The sequence below is a fragment of the Cyprinodon tularosa genome, unplaced genomic scaffold (genome assembly GCF_016077235.1).
Source record: "Cyprinodon tularosa strain WSP-4 unplaced genomic scaffold, ASM1607723v1 ctg132, whole genome shotgun sequence".
NCBI lineage: Eukaryota > Metazoa > Chordata > Actinopteri > Cyprinodontiformes > Cyprinodontidae > Cyprinodon > Cyprinodon tularosa.
The window spans coordinates 177,023-202,998 of record NW_024038137.1 but is presented as its reverse complement, the minus strand read 5'-3'; the positions used below and the strand labels follow the sequence as shown (position 1 = coordinate 202,998).

The window sequence follows — 25,976 nt, the reverse complement described above, 5'->3', positions numbered from 1 at the left end:
GTTTGCCAACCGCCATAATACCTCACAAGAAGAAGAAGAAGGGCGGAAGTAGAATCAGTCACCCTGCAGCTGCTCGCAGAGGACTGAAAAACAATCCACAGTGAGGTAAAAATGTGTAGCTGTATAAACCAAACGAATGAATTATACTTAATCATGATTAGACTGAATCTAAACAGTTTTTACCTTCTTCCCCTCATTCTTGTGTAATCATGTTTCCTGGTTGGTTTGGATTTTGCAGCATGTCATGTGTTCGAGGACAAATTGTTGACTAAATGTGTCACTTTTCTTCTGATTGCAGATTGAAATCAAACAGTTTAGATTCAGTAAATGCGTTTCAAGTTAAATTAAAATTTTCAATAACAAGTTATATGTTTCTGTTGGGTTTGCAGAATTATAACTAATGGTTCTCAAACACTGGAAATAGTAAAATTTATGGTTCTTGGAAAGTTTCTACATAAGCTTAAAAAGAATCCAAGTTTTATTAATGAAGCGATTTACTTTAAAAGATCCTTTCAAAGTAAACCTTCAGATATACCTTTGTTCTAAAAAAAAAAAAAGAAATAATAAAAATAACGATAAAAAAAGTGATTCAAATTAAATATGTTTTAGAATTTTATTTATTATGAGAAAATATCTCTCAGGGATTAATTTAATATATAACAAGCTTTTTTATTTGGTCTATTTTGCCTTTGAATTTGCTTGACCAGGTGTTGAATTGTCAAGTTTTGCCTTCTATACCTTGCATAATGTTTTTCTGTAAGTCAGGTTGTATGGAATAACATATAAATCCCTCCTCTTTATGTGTACCAATAGAAAAGTGAAAGGAAATTGCAACCAAACAGAATCATATCATGATAAAAGACAAAAAATATTAGGAGACTGAACAGAAAGGGCAAATTTACAAGAAAAGAAAAAACAACACAGTTACTGAAAATGGCATACCCAAATTTTAAACATTAAAAAATCAACTGGGGTTTTATGCATAAAATCACAAACAGGCTGTTTATTCTAATTAACAGCCTATCCAAACTACAACTATCAGGCATGTTTGGACTTAAATGATCTCAATCATCCTTTAAGTATAGTGTACAAGTGTGGTAATTATACATTTTTATTGTTTGCTTCTATGGCAATAGTTTTTTATCACCAGTTCTCCAGCATTTTTTTAATATTTCCCTTGGTCCTTTCTTTTTCCACTTAATTTTGATTTATCTTTTACTCCAAAAGATCATCATTGTTTGAGGTCTTTTTTTTTTTTTTTTTTTTACTCTTCACTATTATGTTATTTTTATACACTCTTCAAAGGTTATTTTCTATAATCTTTTTGCTGCTAACACCAGATTTTCCCATTGGGGGACAATAAAGACATTTTTTATTCTATTCTTTTAGGAAAGAAAGCTCTCAACAAGTTTTGCAATCTTAATTGCAAAAGGAAGACTGAAAATAAGACCAAAGGCAACACACTACTAAAATGTTTATCATCTTGTCCAAGAAGTAAAAATCTACAGATTAAGACATATATAAAAAAAGTCACAGGAAAATCTGGCTTCAAGAAAGAGGAATCACTTTTTTTATGTGGTTTTGTCTCAGTTTAAAGCTACAGTGTGTAATAATTACAGGGATATACAGTCAGAAATGTAATATATTATACATAACTATGTTATTTATCATCATCTACGAGCTCAGCCTCTTAACCTTAATATTTGCGTTGCCTTAGAATTCGTTATTTATAATTACATAGGAGCGGGTCTCACAGCCATGGAGGCAGACATCTTTGCGCTACGGCAGCGCAGAGCCAACAAACTAGCGATTGCGAGATCGGCCATTACGCTCGAAAGTAACTACGGCAAGTTTAGAGAGATGAACTGAGACGGTACTGAACAATAGATGGCAGTATTATGCCTGAGAATACTATCTGTAAAATTATTTATGTAAACAAACCTCATCACATGAGAAGGTAGGTGATGCGACATCGTGGAAGACATTTTGTCCCGTAACGCTCGCCGTACTGTTGGGGGGGAGAAGCGGTGGGGGGGAGATGTTCATGTTGCTGCGGTCTGCAGTCTGGACGTTAGATGTCGCTGAAAATTACACACTGTAGCTTTAAGACGTGATTTATGTAGAAATCTGCCTTAAGTTCACAGCCCCAGCAGCAGCATCCTTTTCTTTACCACAGCTGAATCTCAAACTCCTGGGTTCTTTTAAATTTAGCAAGTGTTTATAACAACAATTAAACCATTATTATTACAGAATATGGAGTAAAAGGGTCAGATATTGATTTGTTTTCTCATAGTTTAGGTTTTTTGTTTGCACTTGATGTTTTTGAGTGAAACACTCCTGTTCATCATAGTTCTTCCTTTTTGTTATATTTGAACCATTAACCAATCTTGCAGATTGTTTTGCTTTTCTTTATTGACTTTGTCATGTTGTAATTAAGTTAAAATGGCTACTGGTGGTTTAGAAAAAAATTTATCTGCTGAGACCCGTTGTCCTCATGCAGCTTTTTTGTGACACTGGAAAAAAGAAAATTGTATAAAATTTTAACTCTCTGCTGTTACATTACGTTTCTAAATTTCTCTTTCTGTAAATTTAAATGCTCACATCTTCTGTTTCTGTGCAGGAAATGTCTGCTGGTTGTATGAGGTGGCTTCTGAGCCACACAATGCGATCTGTGTGCAGCGGCAGGCCAGGCTACTGGACACCGACTCTAAAATCAGCCGGACTCTGTGAAACACACAGCATCATCGCTTCCTCCTGGAGACGATCTGCGTTCTCCACAGACGTTCCTGAAGAACAGGCTCCTGCAGCAAACAAAAAGAAGCAGGATCCACGCGCCCACACCTCTATAAGCAGCGTCGGCCGGAAGATTCCCCACAGAGAGGTACAGGTGATCAGTGAGACAGGTGAGAATCTGGGGGTGATGCATCGGGCCGATGTGATCAGAATCATGGATGAGAAAGATCTGAAGCTGGTGCTGCTGAGAGGAAACAAAGAGCCTCCGGTTTACCGGCTGATGAGCGGGAAACAGATCCATGAGGAGCAGCTTAGACTTCGAGAGAAAAACAAGACCAAAGCAGGTATCAATTTTAAAAGTTATTCTAAATTATCGAGTCTTTCCAGAAAAGGCTGAAGCATCCAGAAGACGACAGCTAGGCTGTTAAAACACCAAGTTTTCGGCGAAAATGTCACCATGATAAAAGGTTTTAACAAAATCCAAAAAAATCTATTAGGTTTAATCAATGAAACACCAACTTTGTTGAAATACACTTTTTTTAGACGTCTTTATTTTGCAGCCTGCATAATTCAGATTAAGTGGAAATAAAACTCAGTTGTCCTTGTAGGATTTCCCCTGATATTTCCATGTTAATATAGCCTGCAGAGGATCAGGTTACTTCCTTTTATGCAGAGGCTTTAGTCAGGAGATGAGCACAAACACATTTTGACAGCATTACTGATAAAGTAAGTTTAGCATCTTTGAAAAAAAATTATAACAACAGAAACTTTAGCAAAACCAGGGGCTTTTTCCAAAACTGAGGAAATCAGGAAATGAAGGAAATGACTGGTTTTAGTTTAAAAGGGTTGAGAATCTCCAGTTTTCTCTGCATAGAATGATGAAGCTGCAAGGCAGGTTTTTCTTTCAAAGGAGACATTCGGGCCCAGCTAAAATAAAACCATTATGGAAGAATAAAAAAGGAATAATGAATCATATTGTTTTTTAATTCCCTTTGGGATTATTAAAGTATTTCTGAATTGTATTGAGAATCAAACTTAAGCATTCAGTTTGTTTGACACAAAACAACTCAGAACACATCAAAAGATCACCAGGCTCACATTGTAGCATGGCGGTGGCAGCATCATGGTCTGTTATGTTTCTTATGGTTTGAGGATCTTTTTCAATGTTGATCCAAATGCTGCAGTTTGAGCCCCAAACTTTAAGGTCTCTCCTTGGCAGATAAAAAATAAAGAAAGATGTTCTTTTTATCATCTCGTTAAGTCCAAACATGCATCCAAATAAACCAAAGAACCACTTCAGTGAAAGAAATGACAGTTTGGGGCTGGAATGCAGAATTAATCTGTAGGGTCACCTATAGACAACAGATGTAGAAAGGTAAAGCTTGGAGCCCTTACAAGGAGAACCAAAGGTTTGCATTGAATCCAAAGCTGCTCCAACAAGGTATTTAGTAAATGGTAGGCACTTTAACGCAAAAAGGTTCATGCATATTTTGCAGCATTTATTTGTTAGAAAGTTAATATATAAATCAAATGAAGCATGAGTCCACCTCATCCTGATTCCATCAGTTTTTGCTTCCTGACTGTTTATAATGTTTGCAGTACAGGTGAGATTTTTGACTGAGGTGAGAATATTTAAAGGCATATTAACCCCTTGAACCCTACGGACCCACCGGCGGGTCCAGCTGCTACATGACCTTGTAGTTTTACCAAACCCCCAGTTTTGATGTAAAAAACATATTTGGCACAGTTTGGTGACATTTATGGATAAATGTGCCAAAATGGCCTCTCCGCCTAAGAAATTTCTCACTAATACCATTCTAAAATAAATATGATTCATCTGATTGAGTCCACATTTTGTATATTTTTACACAACATTTAGATTTGAAAGTCTGTACTACTTTTTTGTGCTATAAATAATATTTTGGTAGTGTTTTGCAATGTTTATTTCAAAGAAAATTTTGGCGAGGTTCAAAAATTGCAAAATATTTTGTATTTTGTCCCTAATATTTCAGGCAGGGTCAAAGCTACAATGGTGCTGACACCAGAAAACCATTCTATGACATCTTACCTTTACAGACGTACCAAAAGTTTCTTCTTAAATCTAATAGCTTTGAGGCTATAAGTTATTTACTTTTGTGTGTTTTTGTCAGGCAGAAATTTATTTATATCCCCTTAGGGTGTAAGAAGATAAGCTGAAAACTAAAACAGAAGGAGGTATTCAGGATCTTGAAACGGTTTGATTCAGTGGAAGTCTTCACTACCTGTTCTGCACTCTCTCCACAGCTCCTGTGCAGGTAAAGGAACTCAGCATTTCAGCTGGCATTGCCTCCCATGACCTGTCCACTAAACTGAAGCAGGTGGAGAGCTGGCTGGAGAAGAAACACCACGTCAGGCTGACTCTGAGGGCAGGACATGGACAACAGGCCAGTAACCTGGTGAGAATCTTTAATAAACTTCAGGGTTCCCGCGGGTCCTTACAAAGTCTTAAAAGGCATTGAATTCTTCAAAATAAAACTAAGGCCTTAATTGGTATTAAAATGTCGTTCCGTCACGATAGCGAAACCAATAAAAGCGTTGTTGCAGTCGGGACATTTGGGAGATGCGCCATTAACTTTTTGTCTGGAAAATCTGAGCAAGTGTAATATTTGAAACATTAGTGCAGTGGTTTATGTTAAAATAAACCTTTGGGTAAAGTTGTCGCAAGCGGGTTTTTCTTGTGTTTCTTGTGAATTCGGTCTTAAATTTTTATTTCAAGTGGCATTAAAAAGTCTTGAATTTAACTTGCCTTATGCTGAAGGAACCCTAAACTTACTATAGATCAATTTCACCAGTTTGGGTTTCATTTATGGGCAGATATGTGGGAAACTTTCTGGTTTTATCAGCATAATATTAGTATTTTATTTATATACGCTATTTTTTGTAAAAAAAAATGTTTTCTTTAATTGTTAAAGGAATAGTACACCCAAAACATGATTAGCCTTCATTTTCTACACACCCCCATGCTGAACAACACTCTGGAGTACGTTTTTGATATCTCAAATGCATCTGGAGATCTGGGAGGCTTCTTGCTGTCTGCTGACATTCAAATAATGGAGGTCTATGGCGCCCGAGGCAGAAAGGTCCACAAAAAACATGTCAATATTCCTCCATACTGCTCGTCCAATGTATTCCAAGTGTCCTGAGTGGGTAGCGTCCATAATTTACTCGAAACGAAGTCATTTAGACTAAAAGCGCGCGCCTGCGAGTTCGCGACTCTACGGAAACCGCGGCAGACCAAACCAGATGAAAGTGCGCATTCAGCTTGGCAAAGAACTCATGCTCTTCCTCAACACCGAAGTCCTCAGACATTTTTCTTTCGTTGTTTCTTTCTTTGCACAGGTAAACAGCACATTTCTTCTTCTACGCTTGCATTATCGGCAGAGCAGACGCTGAATGCGCACTTTCATCTGGTTTGGTCTGCCGCGGTTTCCATAGACTCGTGAACTCGCAGGCGCGCGCTTTTAGGAAATCCTATACACTACTGTTTATGCTCTAAAAACATTCTAAATGACTTCGTTTCGAGTAAATTCTGGACGCTACCCACTCAGGACACTTGGAATACATTGGACGAGCAGTATGGAGGAATATTGACACATTTTTTGTGGACTTTTATGGACCTTTCTGCCTCGGGCGCCATAGACCTCCATTATTTGAATGTCAGCAGACAGCAAGAAGCCTCCCAGATCTCCAGATGCATTTGAGATATCAAAAAAGTACTCCAGAGTGTTGTTCAGCATGGGGGTGAGTAGAAAATGAAGGCTAATCATGTTTTGGGTGTACTATTCCTTTAATCCCAGTAGATTTTATATTTCCCCCTTAAATGTTTCAGATAAAGAAGCTGGCTCAATAAAAAATGCTGTTAATTGAATTTATTAAATATGTAAATGCCCGCTGGACCATTCTGATCCTGTGTGGAACAACTAAAGTACTGTTTTCCATTCCTGGTGAACTGCTGCCATCTAGCCTTCAGTCTTCCACATAACAACAGAGGCTTTTTCTCCCACATTAAATGACCCGTTTTAAAGGGTCACCATTGAGGCTTTAACTAGGCCACATCAACACTCGTTTGTTTTTGTGGACTTTTGTGACGTCAGCTTTACTTTGATCTCCTGGATGAGCTTCTGATGAGCTCCTGGAGGAATTTGATTGGTTGGCCAATCATGGTGGAGTCCTTCATCCAGGGAAAGTGCTTTTATACAGACTCAGATTGTCCCTATAGCCGTTATTCCTCACAAATCGAATCACTTTGTCACTCATGGTTTTTCCATTAGTATATTTGACCATTTTAAGCTGTATTTTTGCATTTTCTTTTACATTTTCCTGAAATTATCGTTTATTTTCTGACCTGAGGCAATTAAATGAGACAGCAACCAAAACAGAAGAAATTCAGGGTAAAATACTTCTTTATAACAACTGGACCAGATGGGTTACTGAAGACTGGTTTCTCTCTCTGCAGGACACCACTCTGGAACAAATGGTGGAGCAAATTAACTTGATGGTGGGCTACGTCTCTAAGCCTAAAGTTACAAGAGAGGGTCAGGTGGCCATGTGCGTCCTCCGACCGCCTTCCGCAAAGGAGCTGGCGCTGAAAGCAAAGAACAAAACTGAGGAGACGCAGCCTGCAGGCACTCAGAGCAAAGCGCCTCCTGTTAGCGACACACCAGAGGAGTTGGTACAGCAGTAATGCGAGAAGCGCTTTCACACGAACAATTCGGTGCCTGGATGTTACAGCCCGGTGCTTCTGTCGGACTCCGAGAGTTTAGGGTCATCTTTAGCAACTGTTTTAGCTGGGATGTCAAACCTACTGCATTTAAACTTAGGACGAAACGAAAAGAAGCTACTGAGAAGACAAACATAAAAAGATCCCATTCAGCTGCTACAGACTCATGCAAGTAAAAGGGACAGTAACCATGGAAATCACCTCACAATAAGATTAACATACAAAATGAACCACAAAGGTAGCTAAAAATCTAAAAAATGGACTCAAAACAACCTAAAAACATTTGTTTCACAGGACCTAAACTAACTTCTTTAAGATTTGACAAAGACCAGAGACATGCAAGCAGCATCTTTGACCCTCCTGCAGAATAATTACATGTTATGAAAGGGTTGAGAGAGCTTTAGTGTGCAAGGATTCTGCAAAATCAGATTCATGGAGCTTCAAGTTGAAGCTTTTAACACTTCAGGACAGACAAGGGTCACCTTTATTGTTAGAAGCAGCCCTGGGTGGGAACATTTGGCTGGTTGGGTCAGGGAGAAATCATACACATGGATCCAGTTTAGTTTTTAGTCTGTTTTGTATTAGGTTTGCCAAACTGTGGAAATAAAAATAATGAATGTTTGGGATGTGAAGAAAATGCAAACGGCATCATCAGTGTGAATCTCTCTTTATTTTAAGATCAGTTTTGGTAAAAAATAAAAGCAAATTTTGGCATACAGATACATTCACGTGTCTCAGATAAATGTGTTCACTTGACTGAAAACGTCAGCTCCACATTTTATCGCCTCTCCTAACAGTTCTTTAACTCGTCCTTCTGTCACATTTTCCCTACGCATTCAAAGGAGGAGAGAATTTTAAAACATAAAACCACCTTAAGGCCCCCCAAAAAAATTAGAGATCTTTCCTAGATTGTGTTAGAAAACAAATGACAAAAAAAAGCAGCCGAACTAGCGCGTGTTGAAACATTTGTCAATAAGCCTCGAGGACTTTGTAGGAGGAAAAGGGTTTAACGAAGTGATAGTCCAGGTTGCCGCAGTGAGGGCACTGCTGGACGTTGCTGTACTCTGAGAAATACTGCATCCCGACTCGGACGTCCACCACCGGCTTCCCGCAGTGCTTACAGTTGAGCCGAGCCTGAGAACAAACAGGAAGTTCACACACTGTTCAGCAAAATAATACCACCTTTTATAATTATTAACTGCTAGTTACAATAAGAAACTAATGACACGTTTTTTATCATGACCATCACAACTGTTATAATAAATAATTGAACTTTATTGATCTCTCATTGGAGAAATTTACCTCTGATTTAACCCTTCCCCTTAGGGAGCAGTGGGCTGCCATAGTGGGGGGTCCGGGCATGAGTGTGGGGTTAAGGATCTTGCTTGGAGACCCAGTGTGGCGGTCTGTGGGAGTGGGGCTCGAATTCAGAACCTCAGGATTCCAAGCTCTATGACCTAACCACTAGGCCGCCACTCCCCAAAGCTATTAAAGGGGAACGCCATTTTTTTTTTACATTGGCCCCTTGATTTTACGTTATTAGATTATGTTCTACTCACCCATATTAGTTTTGTGTCATTTGCAGCTGTTCTAAAGATATTCCGTTAGGTTATATCCAAGTAACGTCTTCCTATGAGCAACGACTTGAAGGCACAATCCAAACTGTTTATAATTTATTATTGATGGTACCCCAGCATTCATAACATGTAGGCGAATCACTGTCCTCCAGACATCCGCGGTAATAATTTTTATATTTTTTAAAACAAAGCGGCGCATGTATGCCGTCATCCGCGCACGCCGGCTACCGTTCATTCATCCTGTCCGCTGAACTGCTGCTAGTTTTACTCACATGCCTGGAAGATGTCTAGTGCTACTACCACTGATGATCTCGCTCTCGAAATGGAATTGAACGATTCAGATTAGCTCGCCGAATGAATAGAAGGGGTAGAGCGTAGCCGCCTGTGGCCCGGGCTGCCTGTCACAACTCCAGTCCGGCGCGCAAATGATGTCATACACACTCCGCTTTGTTTTAAAAAAAATCTAAATGTAAAAAACATAACCGTGGATGTCTGGGGGACAGTGATTCTCCTACATGTTATGAATGCTGGCGTACCATAAAGAATAAATTATAACAATTTAGATTGTGCCTTCAATTGATTTGCCCATAGGAAGACGTTACTTGAATATAACCTAATGGAATATCTTCAGAATAGCTCCAAATGACACAAAACTAATATGGGTGAGTAGAACATGATGTAATAACGTCAATTCAAGGGGCCAATGTAAAAAAAAACGTTCCCCTTTAATGCCATAACAAATCATTACTAACAATATTAGAGCTGGATCAATAATAAAGCCTTTTTTTTTTTTAAGTTATTTGTTATCTAGGGCTGAAACAATCGAATTAATCGATTACTGAAATAATTTTTACCTAATTTAGTAATCGATTAATCGTTAACTCAAGTGTTGAGACTCTAAAAGATGTCTTTAGCTGACAGAGCAACAGAAATGATACCAAAACTGTATAAATAGGATTAAAAAAAAATAAAAGTTTTCCTTCAGTCAATATGCTCTATCCAGAACTTAAGAGGTAAAGTTTTAGTTTCACTTAGTAAAAAATCTTCTTTAAGGAACTTTTGACTAGCCTACTATTGATAAAAAAAAAATGATGGTCACAAAATTATCATTAGTTTCGGCCCCACATCTATCTAAATTAATCTCTTTTGGAATAATAATAAATAAAAACAATCTTTATGAAAGAGCAACATTAAAAATAATTAACTAAAAACGACCTGAACTAGTGCTGTTTCTTGTATCTTTGCAGAAACACCCACATGCTTCACAGATGGGATTTTATTCTTCCTTTTTTTTTTCTCCAAACAAAATACTGGAGTTCATCCCAAGAAGTTGTGTTTTGGTCTCATCTGACCTCATGACCTTCTCCTGGTTCATCCAGATGGTCATAGACAAACTTTATTGTAAACCTGGATTTGAGGTTGAGATGACAGTCTGTGATATACACTATATTGCCAAAAGTATTTGCTCACCTGCCTTGACTCACATATGAGCTTAAGTGACATCCCGTTCCTAATCCATAGGGTTCAATATGACGTCGGTCCACCCTTTGCAGCTAGAACAGCTTCAACTCTTCTGGGAAGGCTGTCCACAAGGTTTAGGAGTGTGTTTATGGGAATTTTGGACCATTCTTCCAGAAGCGCATTTGTGAGGTCGCACACTGATGTTGGACGAGAAGGCCTGGCTCTCAGTCTCCGCTCTAATTCATCCCAAAGGTGTTCTATCGGGTTGAGGTCAGGACTCTGTGCAGGCCAGTCAAGTTCATCCACACCAGACTCTGTCATCCATGTCTTTATGGACCTTGCTTTGTGCACTGGTGCACAGTCATGTTGGAAGAGGAAGGGGCCAGCTCCAAACTGTTCCCACAAAGTTGGGAGCATGGAATTGTCCAAAATGTCTTGGTATGCTGAAGCATTCAGAGTTCCTTTCACTGGAACTAAGGGGCCAAGCCCAGCTCCTGAAAAACAACCCCACACCATAATCCCCCCTCCACCAAACTTTACACTTGGCACAATGCAGTCAGACAAGTACCGTTCTCCTGGCAACCGCCAAACCCAGACCCGTCCATCAGATTGCCAGATGGAGAAGCGCGATTCGTCACTCCAGAGAACGCGTCTCCACTGCTCTAGAGTCCAGTGGCGGCGTGCTTTACACCACCGCATCCGACGCTTTGCATTGCACTTGGTGATGTATGGCTTGGATGCAGCTGCTCGACCATGGAAACCCATTCCATGAAGCTCTCTGCGCACTGTTCTTGAGCTAATCTGAAGGCCACATGAAGTTTGGAGGTCTGTAGTGATTGACTCTGCAGAAAGTTGGCGACCTCTTCGCACTATGCGCGTCAGCATCCGCTGACCCCGCTCCGTCAGTTTACGTGGCCTACCACTTCGTGGCTGAGTTGCTGTCGTTCCCAAACACTTCCATTTTCTTATAATACAGCTGACAGTTGACTGTGGAATATTTAGGAGCGAGGAAATTTCACGACTGGATTTGTTGCACAGGTGGCATCCTATCACAGTTCCACGCTGGAATTCACTGAGCTCCTGAGAGCGACCCATTCTTTCACAAATGTTTGTAAAAACAGTCTGCATGCCTAGGTGCTTGAATTTATACACCTGTGGCCATGGAAGTGATTGGAACACCTGATTCCAATAATTTGGATGGGTGAGCAAATACTTTTGGCAATATAGTGTATAAACAAACCCTCCCCCCTCATGTTTTACCAGAGTTTGCTATTCAAATGTATAACTATGAATCCACCAGTTCTTATAAAAACCATATTTACTGACCCATGTTTCTGGATCAACCCATGAGACCAGACTCATCTAAAAGCTTAGCATTAAATGCTGCTCTAATAAGTTTTTCCTCGTCTATGCAACCATTAAATTACTAATCGACAGGATTAATATTTTTAATTAGGTCTATAACAGTTATAATACTAAGTCTAATCTCATATTTATTTTCTATATTAAGTAATATTCTCCTGTATGTCACTGCGGTCAGTTTACCCACCTGGCAGCAGGGCGAAGCAGCCAGTATATCGTAGGTGTACATGGTTCCCAGCTGGTGCCAGCTCCCGTCCCACCGCGACTTGCACTTGATGCAGACGATCTTGTGGACGCCCTCCAGACAATCCACACATATGGCATACAGGTGCATCAATCGACCTGTTGAAGACATTCACAAACACAGGAAGGTTTTTTTTTAAATAGACAAAACAAAGGGCTATTTCCAGTTTTTGTAAATCCCTTTATTGTCCCACAATAGGGAAATTTACTCTATATTTAACCCATCCCCTTGGGGAGCAGTGGGCTGCCATTGAGTGGCGCCTAGGAAGCAGTGTGGGGGTAAGGGTTTTGCTCAGGAACCCAGAGTGCAGGCTGTGGGGTCGAACAAAATCACGGGCGGTTCTAGACAGGGGTCAACGGGGGCCAGTGCCCCTGCAGATCATGTCCTGGCCCCTATTATGGCCCCTAATGTAAAAAAAAAAAATATATACTAATTTTTACAGCTGAATTTATTAGCTTTTCTTGAGTTCTAATTCAGATTTGATAGAAAACTGTAATTATGAATGACCTTATAACATCAAATTTTTATTAAACCTAATTGAATATAAATTTTTCTTCCTGCAGGTTAATATATTTGAATCTCTTGCAGGGTTTCCGCGGGTCATTAAAAACATTAAAAATCATCATCGGAAAAGAAGCTTAAGGCAGAGAAGAGGCTAGAGAATATATATATATATATATATATATATATATATATATATATATATATATATATATATGAAAGTAATGGGTAATTGTTGATGCTATTAAGAATATTAAATAAGAGTTACTCATTCCTCATTCCTGTATAAGCCCTGTAGACCCCATTTTTTATTTCATGCTTTTCTGGGCCCCCATGGACACACGCGGGCCCCCTCCTGGCCCCCTGGTACATTTTTGTCTAGAACCGCCATTGAACAAAGTACTTGCAACCTTCTCAGAGCATAAGCGGTCCCCTTTCAAAGTTAAAGTAGGAGGTATTCAGTATGTAGATCATTAACGATGTTTAAATTATCTTTTCTGATTTGACAGAATGGATTCCCTCTATATGTGTTTTCATAAGGATATGATTTAATTTCTTTAGAGGACTCAGACAGAAACATCCCAGCTCTAAAGGTTTAAAGGCAGCGAAAAAAAGAGATGAGTAAATATTTAAAACAAACATGATCAAGTAAGTAATTCAGTCAGAGCGATGATGCTTCAGCCTGATAATATTTCTGGGAGTCATAAGAGTGTTTTAAAGCTTAGCTGTGATCTCATCTGTTGTTCTGTTCACCTTTGTGGAAGAAAAAAAACAAAAAACAAATCATAAAGCTTGATTTTATTTATGTATAGTGACACTGATGGTCTTAACTTGAACCATTAAATCTGTATGAGACATTTCACACTTCTTTGGTTTTACAGGCAGAAGCATAAAAAAACTGAATAAATGAGCCTTCCATACTTCTGCATATCAAAGACAAAAATATCAAAGCTTGTGGGTCAGCAGCGCATCAAAGAGACTCCGTGCTGCAGCTGCACTGATTCACATTCACGTTGGGACCGTGCAGAAGTGGGCAGGAAATCGCACACAACACTGATGGATGAGTGTTTCCTTATTTAGACAAATCTGTGTCGGTTTGAACTATTTAACGGTTCCTTTACAGGGACTGATCCACGCTGGTTTTCTGTCAAATGATGAAATAGCTGCATGATGTCTGTCTCTTGATTTGCAAAGACAACTGTGAACACACTGGTTTGCATCGAGACAGAGACACAGTTAGGGGTTTGAGATCTTAAAGGACAGATCATCAAAACCTTCAGGGTCAGGCAGACTGTGGCGAAGAAGCTTTAAGGGTGTCTTAATTACCCCTCGGGGCCGTCTCTCCCTAACAGCGTTGCCACGATGCGAGGAGTGATTTTGGGACTGGAGGAGCAGCAAAGAAACCACTTTTATCGAAGAGAAACATCAAGAACTGAAGACTCTCAAGAAATACCTGATGGACATCAAACCATTTCTTCTGTTAATATGAATACCAACATTGGTCCTATGTTGGACAGTGAAACACCCCAAACAAGCTCATGTAAGGTTCTGCTTCTTTGCCTTATAAAGAAGGACATTTCACTTAAGGAAACTATATGAATAAAAAGTTGATTAAAGTAGAGGATCCCAAACTTTTCAGCTTCTACAAAATAACAGTCGAAGCAGTAGTTTCTACAAAATCAGTTAACAACAGGCGTAATATAACTGTGTTAGGATAATTATCATTGATGATGTGTGAGTTTCTTACACCCCAATATTAAAGGTATACTATGCAACCGGTGTTGACTTTCCAGCGAGACTCCCCCCAGAGGGTGAAAGTAAAAGTGCACTGTCGTAAATATGCACAGCTGTTCTCCTGGTTTCTCCGTCAACCCAGGCGCAGTTGTTTTGAGCTTAGCAGACAGGCGAACGCAACGAATCACCATGTCTACTGCGGTAAGTGACTATTTTGTTCCAATTTTCGAGTTTGAAAATTTAGCATGTTTTCATACATTATTTGTTATGCATGTGCTTTCGCTGTTTTCTCGCTGGTTCCGCCATGATAACTGCACAAATATCTCCACTGCGCTGGCAACGAGCATGCCTTTCACTGGGGGCGTGTAGCAGTTCTCGCCGTAAAGCAAGACCTACTCTCGCGATGCACGAGACTTCTGAGCCTGTGGGTGCGGGCCGAGGGCTCCTGCAATTGCAAATACGGTATTTCCCCTACAGACCACCAGGGCGGCCGAGAAAACCTTTGTTCGACCTGAAATGACTCATTTAATCATCCAAAACGTTATGGAACACATTAATTAACTGAAAAATGTTGCATAGTATGCCTTTAACTGCCTGTTGCGTGTCAGAACTGATGTTTTCCCCAGTAGTTTAACTTATAAGGACAGTTACTCTGTCCGGATATACAGTTAGCATTTTCTTTATGTACGAGGCAAAGATTTGGGAATGGAATGAGAGCGAGGTCCTTCAGCTAAGAACAAAGGGTAATATTTTGATAAGGCTAGAGCCATGGAGGTCTCCTCATCTGCAAACATGTAATGATGTGGCAGTCTGGAGTTGTATAAGATTATTCACTAACGGTGAATTGTGGCCTCTTCCCGAGAACTGAGCCCGGTTGGTGAGCAGCTGCCTTCTGTAACCCTAAGCAAATTCTCTGATCTGAGTAAGATTACAATTTTTAGCAAAATCTGTAGTCATGTCTCGTGGTTATTTAATACATATCCATTATGATTGTTTGTCCCATGTGATCTCTTTTATGGAAAAAAAAAAACAGAGAGAGAAAGCTTCAAGGTGTAAACACAGAGCTTTTATCAACAACCAACAAGGGGTTGGTCTTCACTCTTTAATTTTGATTGCTGCTTATATATTAGGTTTGCACTGACTGGAATTTTCTGGACAAACACTGATAGCTGATCTTTAGAAATCCTGACCTGCAAATTCTGATTTTCATTAACGTTTTTTTTTACATTGCACCCTTGATTTTACGTTATGATGTTCTAACTCACCCATATTAGTTTTGTGTCATTTGGAGCTATTAGATATTCGGTTAGTTTATATCCAAGTAAAGTCTTCCTATGGGCAAAGACTTGAAGGCACAAACTAAACTGTTCATAATTTATCATTTATGGTACGCCAGCATTCATAACATGTAGGCGAATCACTGTCCTCCAGACATCCATGGCTATATTTTTTATATTTATATATTTTAAAAACAAAGCGGAGTGTGTATGACGTCATCCACGCACGCCAGCTACCATTCATTCATCCTGTCCGGTGAACTGCTGCTAGTTTTACTTACATGCCTGGAAGATGTCTAGTGCTACTACCATAGATGATCTCGCTCTCGAAATGGAATTGAAATATTGAGATTAGCTCGCCGAATGGATATAAGGGGTAGAGCGTAGCCGCCTGTGGCCGGGGCTGCCTGTCACAACTCCAGTCCGTATACACACTCTGCTTTGTTTTAAAAAAATATAAAAACATAACAATAATTTACCTACATGTTATGAATGCTGGCGTACCATAAAGAATAAATTATGAACAGTTTAGTTTGTGCCTTCAAGTCGTTGCCCATAGTAAGACGTTATTGGATATAACCTAACAGAATATCTTCAGAACGGCTCCAAATGACACAAAACTAATATGGGTGAGTAGAACATGATGTAATGACGTAAAATCAAGGGCTCAATGTCAAAAAACGGCTTTCAATTCAATTCAGTTTATTTATATAGCGCCAAATTCACAACACATGTCATCTCAAGGCACTTTACAGTTCAACCAGATCATACAGTCAAATTGATACAAAGTTTTCTATCTAAGGAAAACCAGTTGATTGCATTGACTCATTGACTCAAATACGATCCCTCACACTAAGCATGCTTTCCCCTTTAATTATAACTGACACTAACTTTAGGTATCAATGAATAAAAAAAAAAAAAGTGTTGCTGGAAGAGTTCCCTCCAATAATCCAGCATGGTTGAAGTGCTGAAACCTGTCAGTCAATCCTGGAGTCTTGTCAGCAACTGACCAGACAAACGTTATTGTCAATTTGTATGCAGAGAGTGTATTCAAAATGAAATTTCATTTTATATATCATATATAAAGATGCAGGATAATTTTACAGGCGACAAAATGACGGATCTAATGAGGTATTCTGCCTGACGAAAAAAACTCACAGCTAATTTGATCAGCCAAAATAAGCCAGTAAAGTTATTTCAAGACAGCGACGGGAAAAAATCAACATTACAGTCCACACTTTCACTAACAAAGGATGAATTCAGCTGTAACGAAAGTGGGTGAGTAAATATAGCATGTGAACAAGAAGGAGAACATTTGAAGCATGTTTTTATCACGTGTTTAATCAGGCTGTTTATAAATATTTGTAGCTCATGCCAGCACTAGGTCAGTTTATGACCAGGTGTTTGATATTAAATAAGCAAAAGAAGCGCTGGTGAAGATTCTTAGTCATCCAAGTCATAGTCATTCTTAAAAAGTATTAAAAAAAACAATCCACTGGACTTTGTTTCCGATCTTGTTTGAAGACGTTTTGCTTCCCATCCAGGAAACATTTTGAATTGAAAAAGCTTCCTGGATGGGAAGCAAAACGTCTTCAAAGAAAGTCAGAAACAAAGTCCAGTGGATTGTTTTTTTTTACTTTTTTGGAAAGCCTTTTCCAAGCTAAACATAAGCAAACAATGTAACTACAACAAAATTAAGAAATGGTTTATACAGACGAAGAAACCGCTTTCTCCAGCTGATTACTGTTCAGCTGCTCATTAGCTGGTAGCCATGTCGCCTTTTTAGCATTAACAGTTTTTCACTCTCTAAATACTTTGGGTTAAGCATGTCTGAATCACATGATCCCCACTGATAAAAATTAGTAATTTATTTTAAAGTCTCTTTCTTAAAGTATTCGTATATGCTATGCTTTTGTCATGCAAATGTCCAAAAAGCCTTTAACAGTGTGCGTAATGTTATACTTCCAATACAGCCTTTAATAATTACGTTCTTCCTCTGGCTGTGAGGGACTTTGTCTTTGTGATTTGTCCATCGTTTCCCTGAGAGAAATCCCCTGACATGTCCGACTCTTTCGAAACGCTTGACTAAATGCATTAGGTAATGTCAGCTTCACTCTCTGCCCATTACAGTTCTCTTGTGTGGTCGGCGGGCATTGCCATCTACATTCCCATGTGGGTGGAGTGATCTTAGAATTGGCATCACATCGTTTCAGTGACGATCTCTGCATTTTCCAACCTGATGATGGAGCAATATTTCAGAGCCAAAGTGAATATGAAGACCCAAATAGTCCACACTACCAGGATTGTGGACCAAGAAACTTCCTAGAACTGCAAACCAGCAGGAAACAGTAGATTTCATGCGATAAAAAAAAATCTTACATTTTTCTTTCATATACTATTAAAAGATTTATAAACTGTTGGAATGTAAGAAACAAGGCCTACATCTTTCTCTTGTAATTCATGAATTGTACAAATGTAAGACCTAAAAATCTGACCTTGAAGGTGGCAGGGGACGTCATACTCAATTTCCTCGTGGCGTGACGGACTGAGGAACAGCGTCCCATCCACCAGGGGGAACTGCTCAAACACGGGCAGTGAGCGATGGCATAGAGCACAGTTAACCACGTTCCTCTGGCTTGCACTGAGAGCTGACAGTATAAACCTGCAGGATTGACGTCAAAAGAAAAAGTCAGGATAAGACCATCTTTTATTGGTCAACTTTTTGGCTGACGAAGAAGTAATCAGCTCTAAATTAGTTGCACATAAACTGATCAAATAAAGGTATGCAGCTGCTGGCATGTAGATGTAAAAACCACAATGAGATTTCTTCCCTGCCCTAAAGCTGGTTTTGATAAAAGAGGAATATTTAGAGAGGAAACAGGAAGGAAGCTGAAAAACTGTTACCAGAAAAACCTACACTGTTGTTTAGGATTGTAGGTTCCTTTGCGTTAAACCGGTCGTCCGACTCCTTCCAGAAATGTTTACTTCTTCCTTTGTTATTTTTGCTGCTTTGGTAAAAACCTTGTTTTGCAAATAAAACTGAGCTTTTCTGCTAAAACTTGTATCCAATGTGTCTAAAAGCGCATCATTAAGTCAAAGACACACAAATGTAAAAATCCATCAGTACTTTATAAGTTAACCAACATTTAGAGTTAATTTGAAATCTATGGAATGAAAAACAGGGCATATAGTTAGCCTTTATTTGCTTGGTCAAAGAGAAAGATATAGTTAGACACGACAGTCAAATAACACAAAGTTTAGAGCAGCTTTCTGAATATATTTAAACCAAAAATCTGAAACCTCTAGATCACAGGGTTTACCTGCGTAGCTCCTCCCCCTGGCCTGCCTGGGCGTCGTCCTCCATGCGGACGTGGTAAGTGTTGAGTTTGTGGCGGGGGACGTGGGTGAGGAGCTCCGAGAGGTCCAGCCTCCTCAGGAACTGCACCGGGTGAGTGTGGGTACTGTCCCCTCCGCCGCCGGAGGTGAGACGGGGGTGGAGTGGGAGGGCGAAGGACAGCTGCAGCGGAAAAACAGAGCCTGGATCGAGGTGTGCGCCACCGGCTGAACCAGGGGAGCATCCGCCACCCCGACTCAGAACGCCTCCAGCCAGCAGGTGTTTTCTCTGCGGGTCCATGTGGACGGCGGATTTGAAGAATTCGCCCAGCTGGCGGGAACCCCGCATACCTGCTCCCCCTGATCCCAGGACAGGGGGGGAGAAGTTAAAACCGCTGGGAGGAGACAGTCCTGGGGAGTCGCAAGGAGATTTCTGAGGAGGCCCCAGGGGAGATAGTCCTCCTGCACCATGGCCCCCTCCTCTTTCTATGGAGTTCTGGCGGTCCACGGATTGTCTACGAGGTAACTCCTGACTGGAGGCCCTGTGGGGTAATTTCCCCCCTCCAGAGGCTCCAGTTGGCTTGCTCTTCTTAGGCTCTTCAAACGGACCATCTCCAGACCCCACAGCGCCTCCAGTCCTCCCAGAGCTCCTTTCAGATGGCTTCTTTTTGCGCTCGTCCTGCATACGTTTCACCTGATACCAGTCGGTGTCCTTCTTCAGGTGGCCCTGTCCGCAGCGGCATGAGCAGAACCTGAAGGCCAAGTCGTAGCCCTTCTTGGTCCACATGTTCTGCCGACACTGCTTCTCGTTCCAGGAGCGGGCACGGCCGATGCAGTTAAACTGAACGAGGATGGAGCTCTCCCACTCATAGAAGCACTGCAAATGCATCCAGTTGCCGTATGGGCAGAGCTCGTTGTTGCAGAGCACCCGCTGGTGGTCCTCTTTCTCCAGGTCGATGGAGCGGCCCAGGCTGCAGCCCAGAGGGGAGGCGCACTGGACCTCTGAACAGAGAGAAGAGAAACCAACTAGTCAAACATCTAAAACCCCAAATAATGAGCCCAGAGGACTCTAGATCCAAGATTTTTCTGAAAAATGTAAAAGTTTTGATCTAGAAACCTCCAAATAAACTAAAATTGAATTGGAATTGGGTGTTTGGGCCATAAGTAGAACATTGTATTGGGGAATTTGCCTCATTAGATGTAGTTAAAAAAATATATATTTTTTTAATTTAAGACCAAACCATTCAAAATAACAAAAATATCACCATCAGCAAGCTTCTGCATTAAACTTATTGTCCTTTAGTAACATCAAAATGGGTCAAATTTTCAGCTATATAACAAACACTGTCTACAAAATAAAAAAATATACTGATAAAGATGCAAAAGTATAATCCAGAACCCGAAACTCTTCTAGTCTGCTGTGAACTGGAAACTAGTAAACCACCAGTATCACCATCTGCAGTAAAGTTAGTTTAACATCAACATGGACTGATAGATTACTGACCAATAAAAAAGAAAATAAAAACAAACATTCAACCACTCCCAAATTAAACCATGTCTGAAATGTACAACTAAATGTCAACTAGAAAAGTTTTATTCTCAGAAGAAATGAAAAGTTTGTAGGAGTCAATGCGAGTCTTTCAAATTTAAGAACAAAGCAACTGACGTGTATGGTGGTGGTGGTATCATGCTGGGGTGCATCACCTGTGATCCTATAATAATGAAGCCAAAGGGGCCTCCATATTCTTATACTTCAATCAACATATAACTGAAACATAGATATAAGGAGGTTTGCCGACAGGAAAGACTAAATCTGGAAAACAGTTCAGATTAATAACCAAAACTCCAAGATGTCCCCATTAAAATTTACAAATGTAAAATACTTTTACAATTTATAGCTAAATCCTTTGTTCGAGCTTTCAACAATGCGTGTTACTGTTCCAAACACTGAGTCACACAAGTTAGATGAAGGCGTATGGGATGTCATTTCATCCACGCACTGACTGAGATTCGACAGCTGAGCCTTTGAAGGTTGTTCATCATATGCTGAATTAAAATCAACAAAATTATTTAAAAAAATGTCAGTAATAGCATCAATATCTGGAGTTCTACTGGGCCTTTAGAGTGTCAGCAGTGTTTTTGGAGCGAAGGCAGCCGTCTGAGGCTGGATGGAGAGCCAGCAAAAGCTGGCAGACATTTTTAGTGAGGAGCAGCTCATGATAACATTAGGGGGTGGGGGCGGGGGGTTTCCTTCTTCCTTTTCCGGTGCACTGCCAGCTGTCTGTTACTCGCTAAATAGTCAATGTTTCATTTTATTTAATTGTGAGCATCATGACAAAATCTTTAAAAAGTTCTCAATCGAAATGTCTGCACAGTCGTCTCGTTGAGTTTTAAATGAATGATCAACGTTTTCATCATCATGCATATCATAAATGGTGTTCAGTCTTCCGCCTCATTCTATTAATGCAGTATTGTGCAAGTCTTTAATAAATGTAACATTTATTTTGGCTCAGGGATTTACCTTTTGGCAGTTTTTTTTTATTTTTTTATATTAAAACAACAGCAAAATGAAACAGAACGAGGAACACATTCATGAAGGGTAAAATCTGATAACAAAAATGAAATAACGGGGCAGACTTTGATGCAGGATGTGAGAAAAGCATCTTCCTCTATCTACATCAGGTTAACATTTAAGCTGTTAACTCTCTGAAACTAATTCTTGGTATTTTCACAGATTCAACCTAATAATTATGAACAAACTGTAGCTTCATGCCCAAAGAAAACGGTTAAAGATAGGAACAGTCTTGAAGACCTTTTAAGTAGCATGTAACAGTTCATTCAAACTAATGCTTTTCACTCTAAACTAGATAAAATTATTGATTTTATTGTGTAACTCATCCTTTTTGGATTTTGAGACATCAAGTTTGATTTAACCTGAACTAAATAGAAGGTTGCGCGTTCAATTCCAGCCCGGGATCTTTCTGCATGGAGTTTGCATGTTCTCCTTGAGCATGCATGTGTTCTCTCCATGTACTCGGGCTTCCTCCCACAATCCAAAAACATGATTGTTGGGTTAATTGGCTTCTCTATATTACCCACTTTAGGTGTTTGCGTAAAAGGTAGTGTTGGACTAGCAACCTGTCAAGGTTGTATAGAGTTTGTAAGATGGGAAAAGGAAATTATTTTTGAAGTAAAGTCAAATGATATGTGAAAAATCTATTTTGGTTATATTTAAATTAACTGGTTTCTATACAAACATTAATTCTTGTTATTTTAGTTAAAAGTAAGTATATTAGGTTGGTTCATCAACTGAAATGTTCAAAGAATCATTTGGAACAGGGCAAAGATTTTAAGTTGCGTCAAGTGCAGTATTATTGTTTACATCAACATAATATATTCAGGTCATAGCAAGCGATTAAATTCAGATTCTGTGAAGTCAAATATTTTAGATGTAATATCTGGACATCATTTTTTTTTTTTAGTTTGAGCAAGGTTATACTTTTTCCAGTGTGCAGCCACTTCAGGAAATCACAAAAAGGTCTAGATCAGGTGTCTGCAAGCTTTTATGTCCAAAGAACCAAGAGGGAGTGTTGGCCTAATGGTTAGAGCAGGGCGCTTGCCCTCTGAGAAGATTGCAGGTAGCCGTTTCAATCCCCACAGCCTGCACTCTGGGTCCCTGAACAAGACCCTTAACTCCACACTGCTCCCTGGGGGAGGAGTTAAATAATAAATAGAATTCAATTATTTTGCCGCAAGTCTGGCTAAGTAAAAGTAATTTATAGCAGCAAAAATCTGACTTTAAATACTGTAGAAATCAAAGAAACATTTAACCTTTTTTTCTTACATAACCTTGATCGTTTTGTTGTTTTTTCAACCATTTCATCACATAACCAAAGCCTATTGCGGTACATTTAATGTTTTAAAGTGATAAACTTAAGAAAACATCAGAAACATGACATACATTATTGTATTCCTATTTTGCATACAAATTCAACCATTTAAACTTTTCTTATATTGTTAAAAAAAAAGTATTGCTTGTTTTTTTTTTTCTACTTTTTTATATTATTGCATTATAATATGAAGGCACCAATAAAGAAAATATGTGCAGACTTGAGTGGTTGTAGCATGAAGAAAGGGGTGAGGGAATCATTTATCACGTGCCAAAAAAGAGACAGGAGTTTATTGTGATGTAAAGCTAGACAAATTGAGCTGTTGCTCAGGTTTGGCAGCTCTGCTAAAAATCTGACTGCACTGCTGAAGTAAACTTGCATTTCATTCAACCCATTTAAACTTATTTGAAGTTTTACTTTCATGATGAACAGCTTGCATGCAGTGAGATGACTTCTCCGGCTGCTGTCAGTAAGAGTTTTTTTGCGCACACAAGCGGTGGTGTCAGGAGGCCACAAGCTTAACCTGAGATCGGTGCAAGGTGTGTGCCAGGAGGCGCGTCTGAGGCCTGCAGGAGCGCCTTTTAAAGTCATTTCCATAAAAGCCAAACGTCTGCTTTCACACCAAACACATGCATTTTATCTGACTCTAAACTTGTTTCCACAGTCTTCAGTTAAACAAGCAGCAGTGGCCTTTAAATCACTTCCACCACCTCAGTTTGAGGAACAGGTTCTGGCTGATTTAAAATGCGCAGAGGAAACCAAACAGTTCATGCAAGGCCTAAAATCGGACGCCTGTGTTTGCTTCTAATCAATTAATCTGGCCTATTTGGAGCATGCATGTGTGAGTGTATCGGTGCAAACACGGGCCGCGTCCCGGTTCATGTGTGCCAAACGTTTGCAGATAAGCCAGGGTGTCTCCTGAGAGAGAAACAACATCTCCAAACTTCTCTGCATCTCTTACCGCTGCAGCGCTCCGTCCTGGGCGCAGCGGCAGCTGCAGCCGCCGCGCCTCCCGCTGCCGCCGCCGCGCAGCCTCCATTTTCCTGCTCGTCTCCACTGCTGTTCGCGCGTTTGCTCTTCTTCCCTTTGCTGTTCTTCTGGTTGGGCATTTTACGGAGTTTGAAACGTCAACGGTTGCTGTTTCGACCTTCTTTTTTTTAATCAGCGGCTGGTGTCAACGCTGTCTGACATTTCTGTTGACTCCATTTCTGCGGCGGATTTCGACGGTGCGTTTGCGGCGCTTTCTTTCTTTTATTTCACTCCTCTTGGTGTTTGAGGTCTCCTTCGGGGAAGAAGCGGACTTTGCGTTTCGCTGCAGGTAAAAGAAATAAGCTGCTATAACCTTTAATGGTGAAGGCGTGTCCGCGTCTTGTTTTGATTCCTGCTCTGCTGTTTTCTTCCACCCCCTGACGTCAACTGGCCCCGCCCCCCTCTAGTGACGTGCTGCGTTCAGGTACTATAGGTAAAAATAGATAACACTAATTTATAAAATGCCTGTAAATATATACTTTGGTTTATTAACTTTGATAAATTAAAACACTTATGTGTGTATGCTTCTGATTATTTGCCAAAGTTGCCTCTGGAAGTGCAGAAAAACACACCTCAGATGGGATATTAATGCAATAATTATAATAGCCTAATTACAAGTGGGGCCTTATCTGGTAGTGTGGCAGAAAGATGGACGTTGCTATTTCGAGGAGCATTTCCAAAAGGCGATATGTTGTGTAAAAAAAAAAGCAGTTTACCATAAAAACACCATCTTTGTGTTTAAACATGGAGGCACCAGCATCATGCTGTGTGAAGCTGGTCAGAGCTGAAAAGAAAATGAAAAGTTTCCACTACAAGCTTCAGATCAGAATCAGAATCAGAAGTACTTTCATAATCCCAGAGGGAAATTACTGTTGTTACACGTTCCAGTTACAGTTTTATATATTTATACACAACCAACCACACAAGATAATAAAGATATAAATATATACACATATAACTTTTCTATATATATATATATATATATATATATATATATATATATATATATATATATATATATATAACTAAATCAAAGTAAAGTGATAGTGACGTGCAAAAATAGTGCATAAATGTCAATTACAGAGTGGGAGTGTCTGAATCACTTGAGGGAGGCGTTATAGAGCAGGCATCCCCAACCTCGCCCGCTGTCCTGCAGGTTTTAGAGGTTTCCTTGCTTCAGCACAGCTGATTTTAATTGAAAGCTAATAAATCAGCTGTGCTAAAGCAGGGAAACCTCTAAAAATTGCAGGACAGCAGGCCTTGAGGACAAGGGTTTGGGATGCCTGTTATAGAGGAATGATTTCCTGTGGCGCTCTGTGGTGCATCTGGGTAAGAGGAGTCTCCTGCTAAAGGAGCTCATCTGCTGGACCAGTGTAGTCTATTAATCACTAAATACTTCCAGCGGCGTTTATCTAATATGACTCCAAAAATATTCACAGATGGATGAGTCTAGTCAAATTGGAACCAAATCCTGCAGGAAAAGAACTACAGAAAACAAACATTAAATATGAAGCATCCTGCTTCCTCTTCCTATCTCTGTGCTATTCAGACAACACTATCACAGTAACCGCTGGGACACTTCCAGTAGGGCTAAAGTGTCCTTGCTGATTTGTAGCATTTGGATAGATCCTATAGATATAAGACTCTTACCAGTAAGAATTAAACAATCAGCTAGGTTTGACTGCAGTTTTGTAAATCTGATTGAATTTCACTAGAATTAAGTGGTAAAAAGAAATCATTTTAAGCAGATTAGGTTAAACAAAACTTGGACAAAATTGATTGTCCGACTTTTAAATGCGTTTCAAAGCATTGTTAGATAAAGGTTGTCCTTTTAAAAAAACAATAATTAATAATTTGATATATTAATAATTTAATTTCATAAAACCTATTTTCACGGTAAGAAATTGAAAAATGATAAATGTATTAACTTTAGTACAACTAAATGTTGTAAAAATTACTATAACTAGCCAATCCTTCTTATCCATACCAGTATATACACTATATTGCCAAAAGTATTTGCTCACCTGCCTTGACTCACATATGAGCTTAAGTGACATCCCGTTCCTAATCCATAGG

The 25,976-nt window shown here is 39.6% G+C and overlaps 2 protein-coding genes across 2 annotated transcripts; one reads left to right on the top strand and one right to left on the bottom strand.

Annotated features, from left to right (window-relative positions):
- mtif3 (mitochondrial translational initiation factor 3) lies at nucleotides 1-8,216 on the top strand. The gene is made up of 4 exons (XM_038277525.1): nucleotides 1-105; nucleotides 2,621-3,077; nucleotides 5,017-5,168; nucleotides 7,229-8,216. Exons 2-4 carry the CDS (start codon nucleotides 2,624-2,626, stop codon nucleotides 7,454-7,456), a joined length of 834 nt encoding a protein of 277 aa, XP_038133453.1. The 5' UTR covers nucleotides 1-105; nucleotides 2,621-2,623; the 3' UTR covers nucleotides 7,457-8,216.
- Nucleotides 8,143-24,289, bottom strand: heca (hdc homolog, cell cycle regulator). The gene is made up of 5 exons (XM_038277524.1): nucleotides 23,833-24,289; nucleotides 18,969-19,983; nucleotides 18,144-18,310; nucleotides 12,080-12,234; nucleotides 8,143-8,626 (listed from the first exon to the last, which is right to left on the bottom strand). Exons 1-5 carry the CDS (start codon nucleotides 23,978-23,980, stop codon nucleotides 8,462-8,464), a joined length of 1,650 nt encoding a protein of 549 aa, XP_038133452.1. The 5' UTR covers nucleotides 23,981-24,289; the 3' UTR covers nucleotides 8,143-8,461.
- Nucleotides 24,290-25,976: the final 1,687 nt, after the last annotated feature.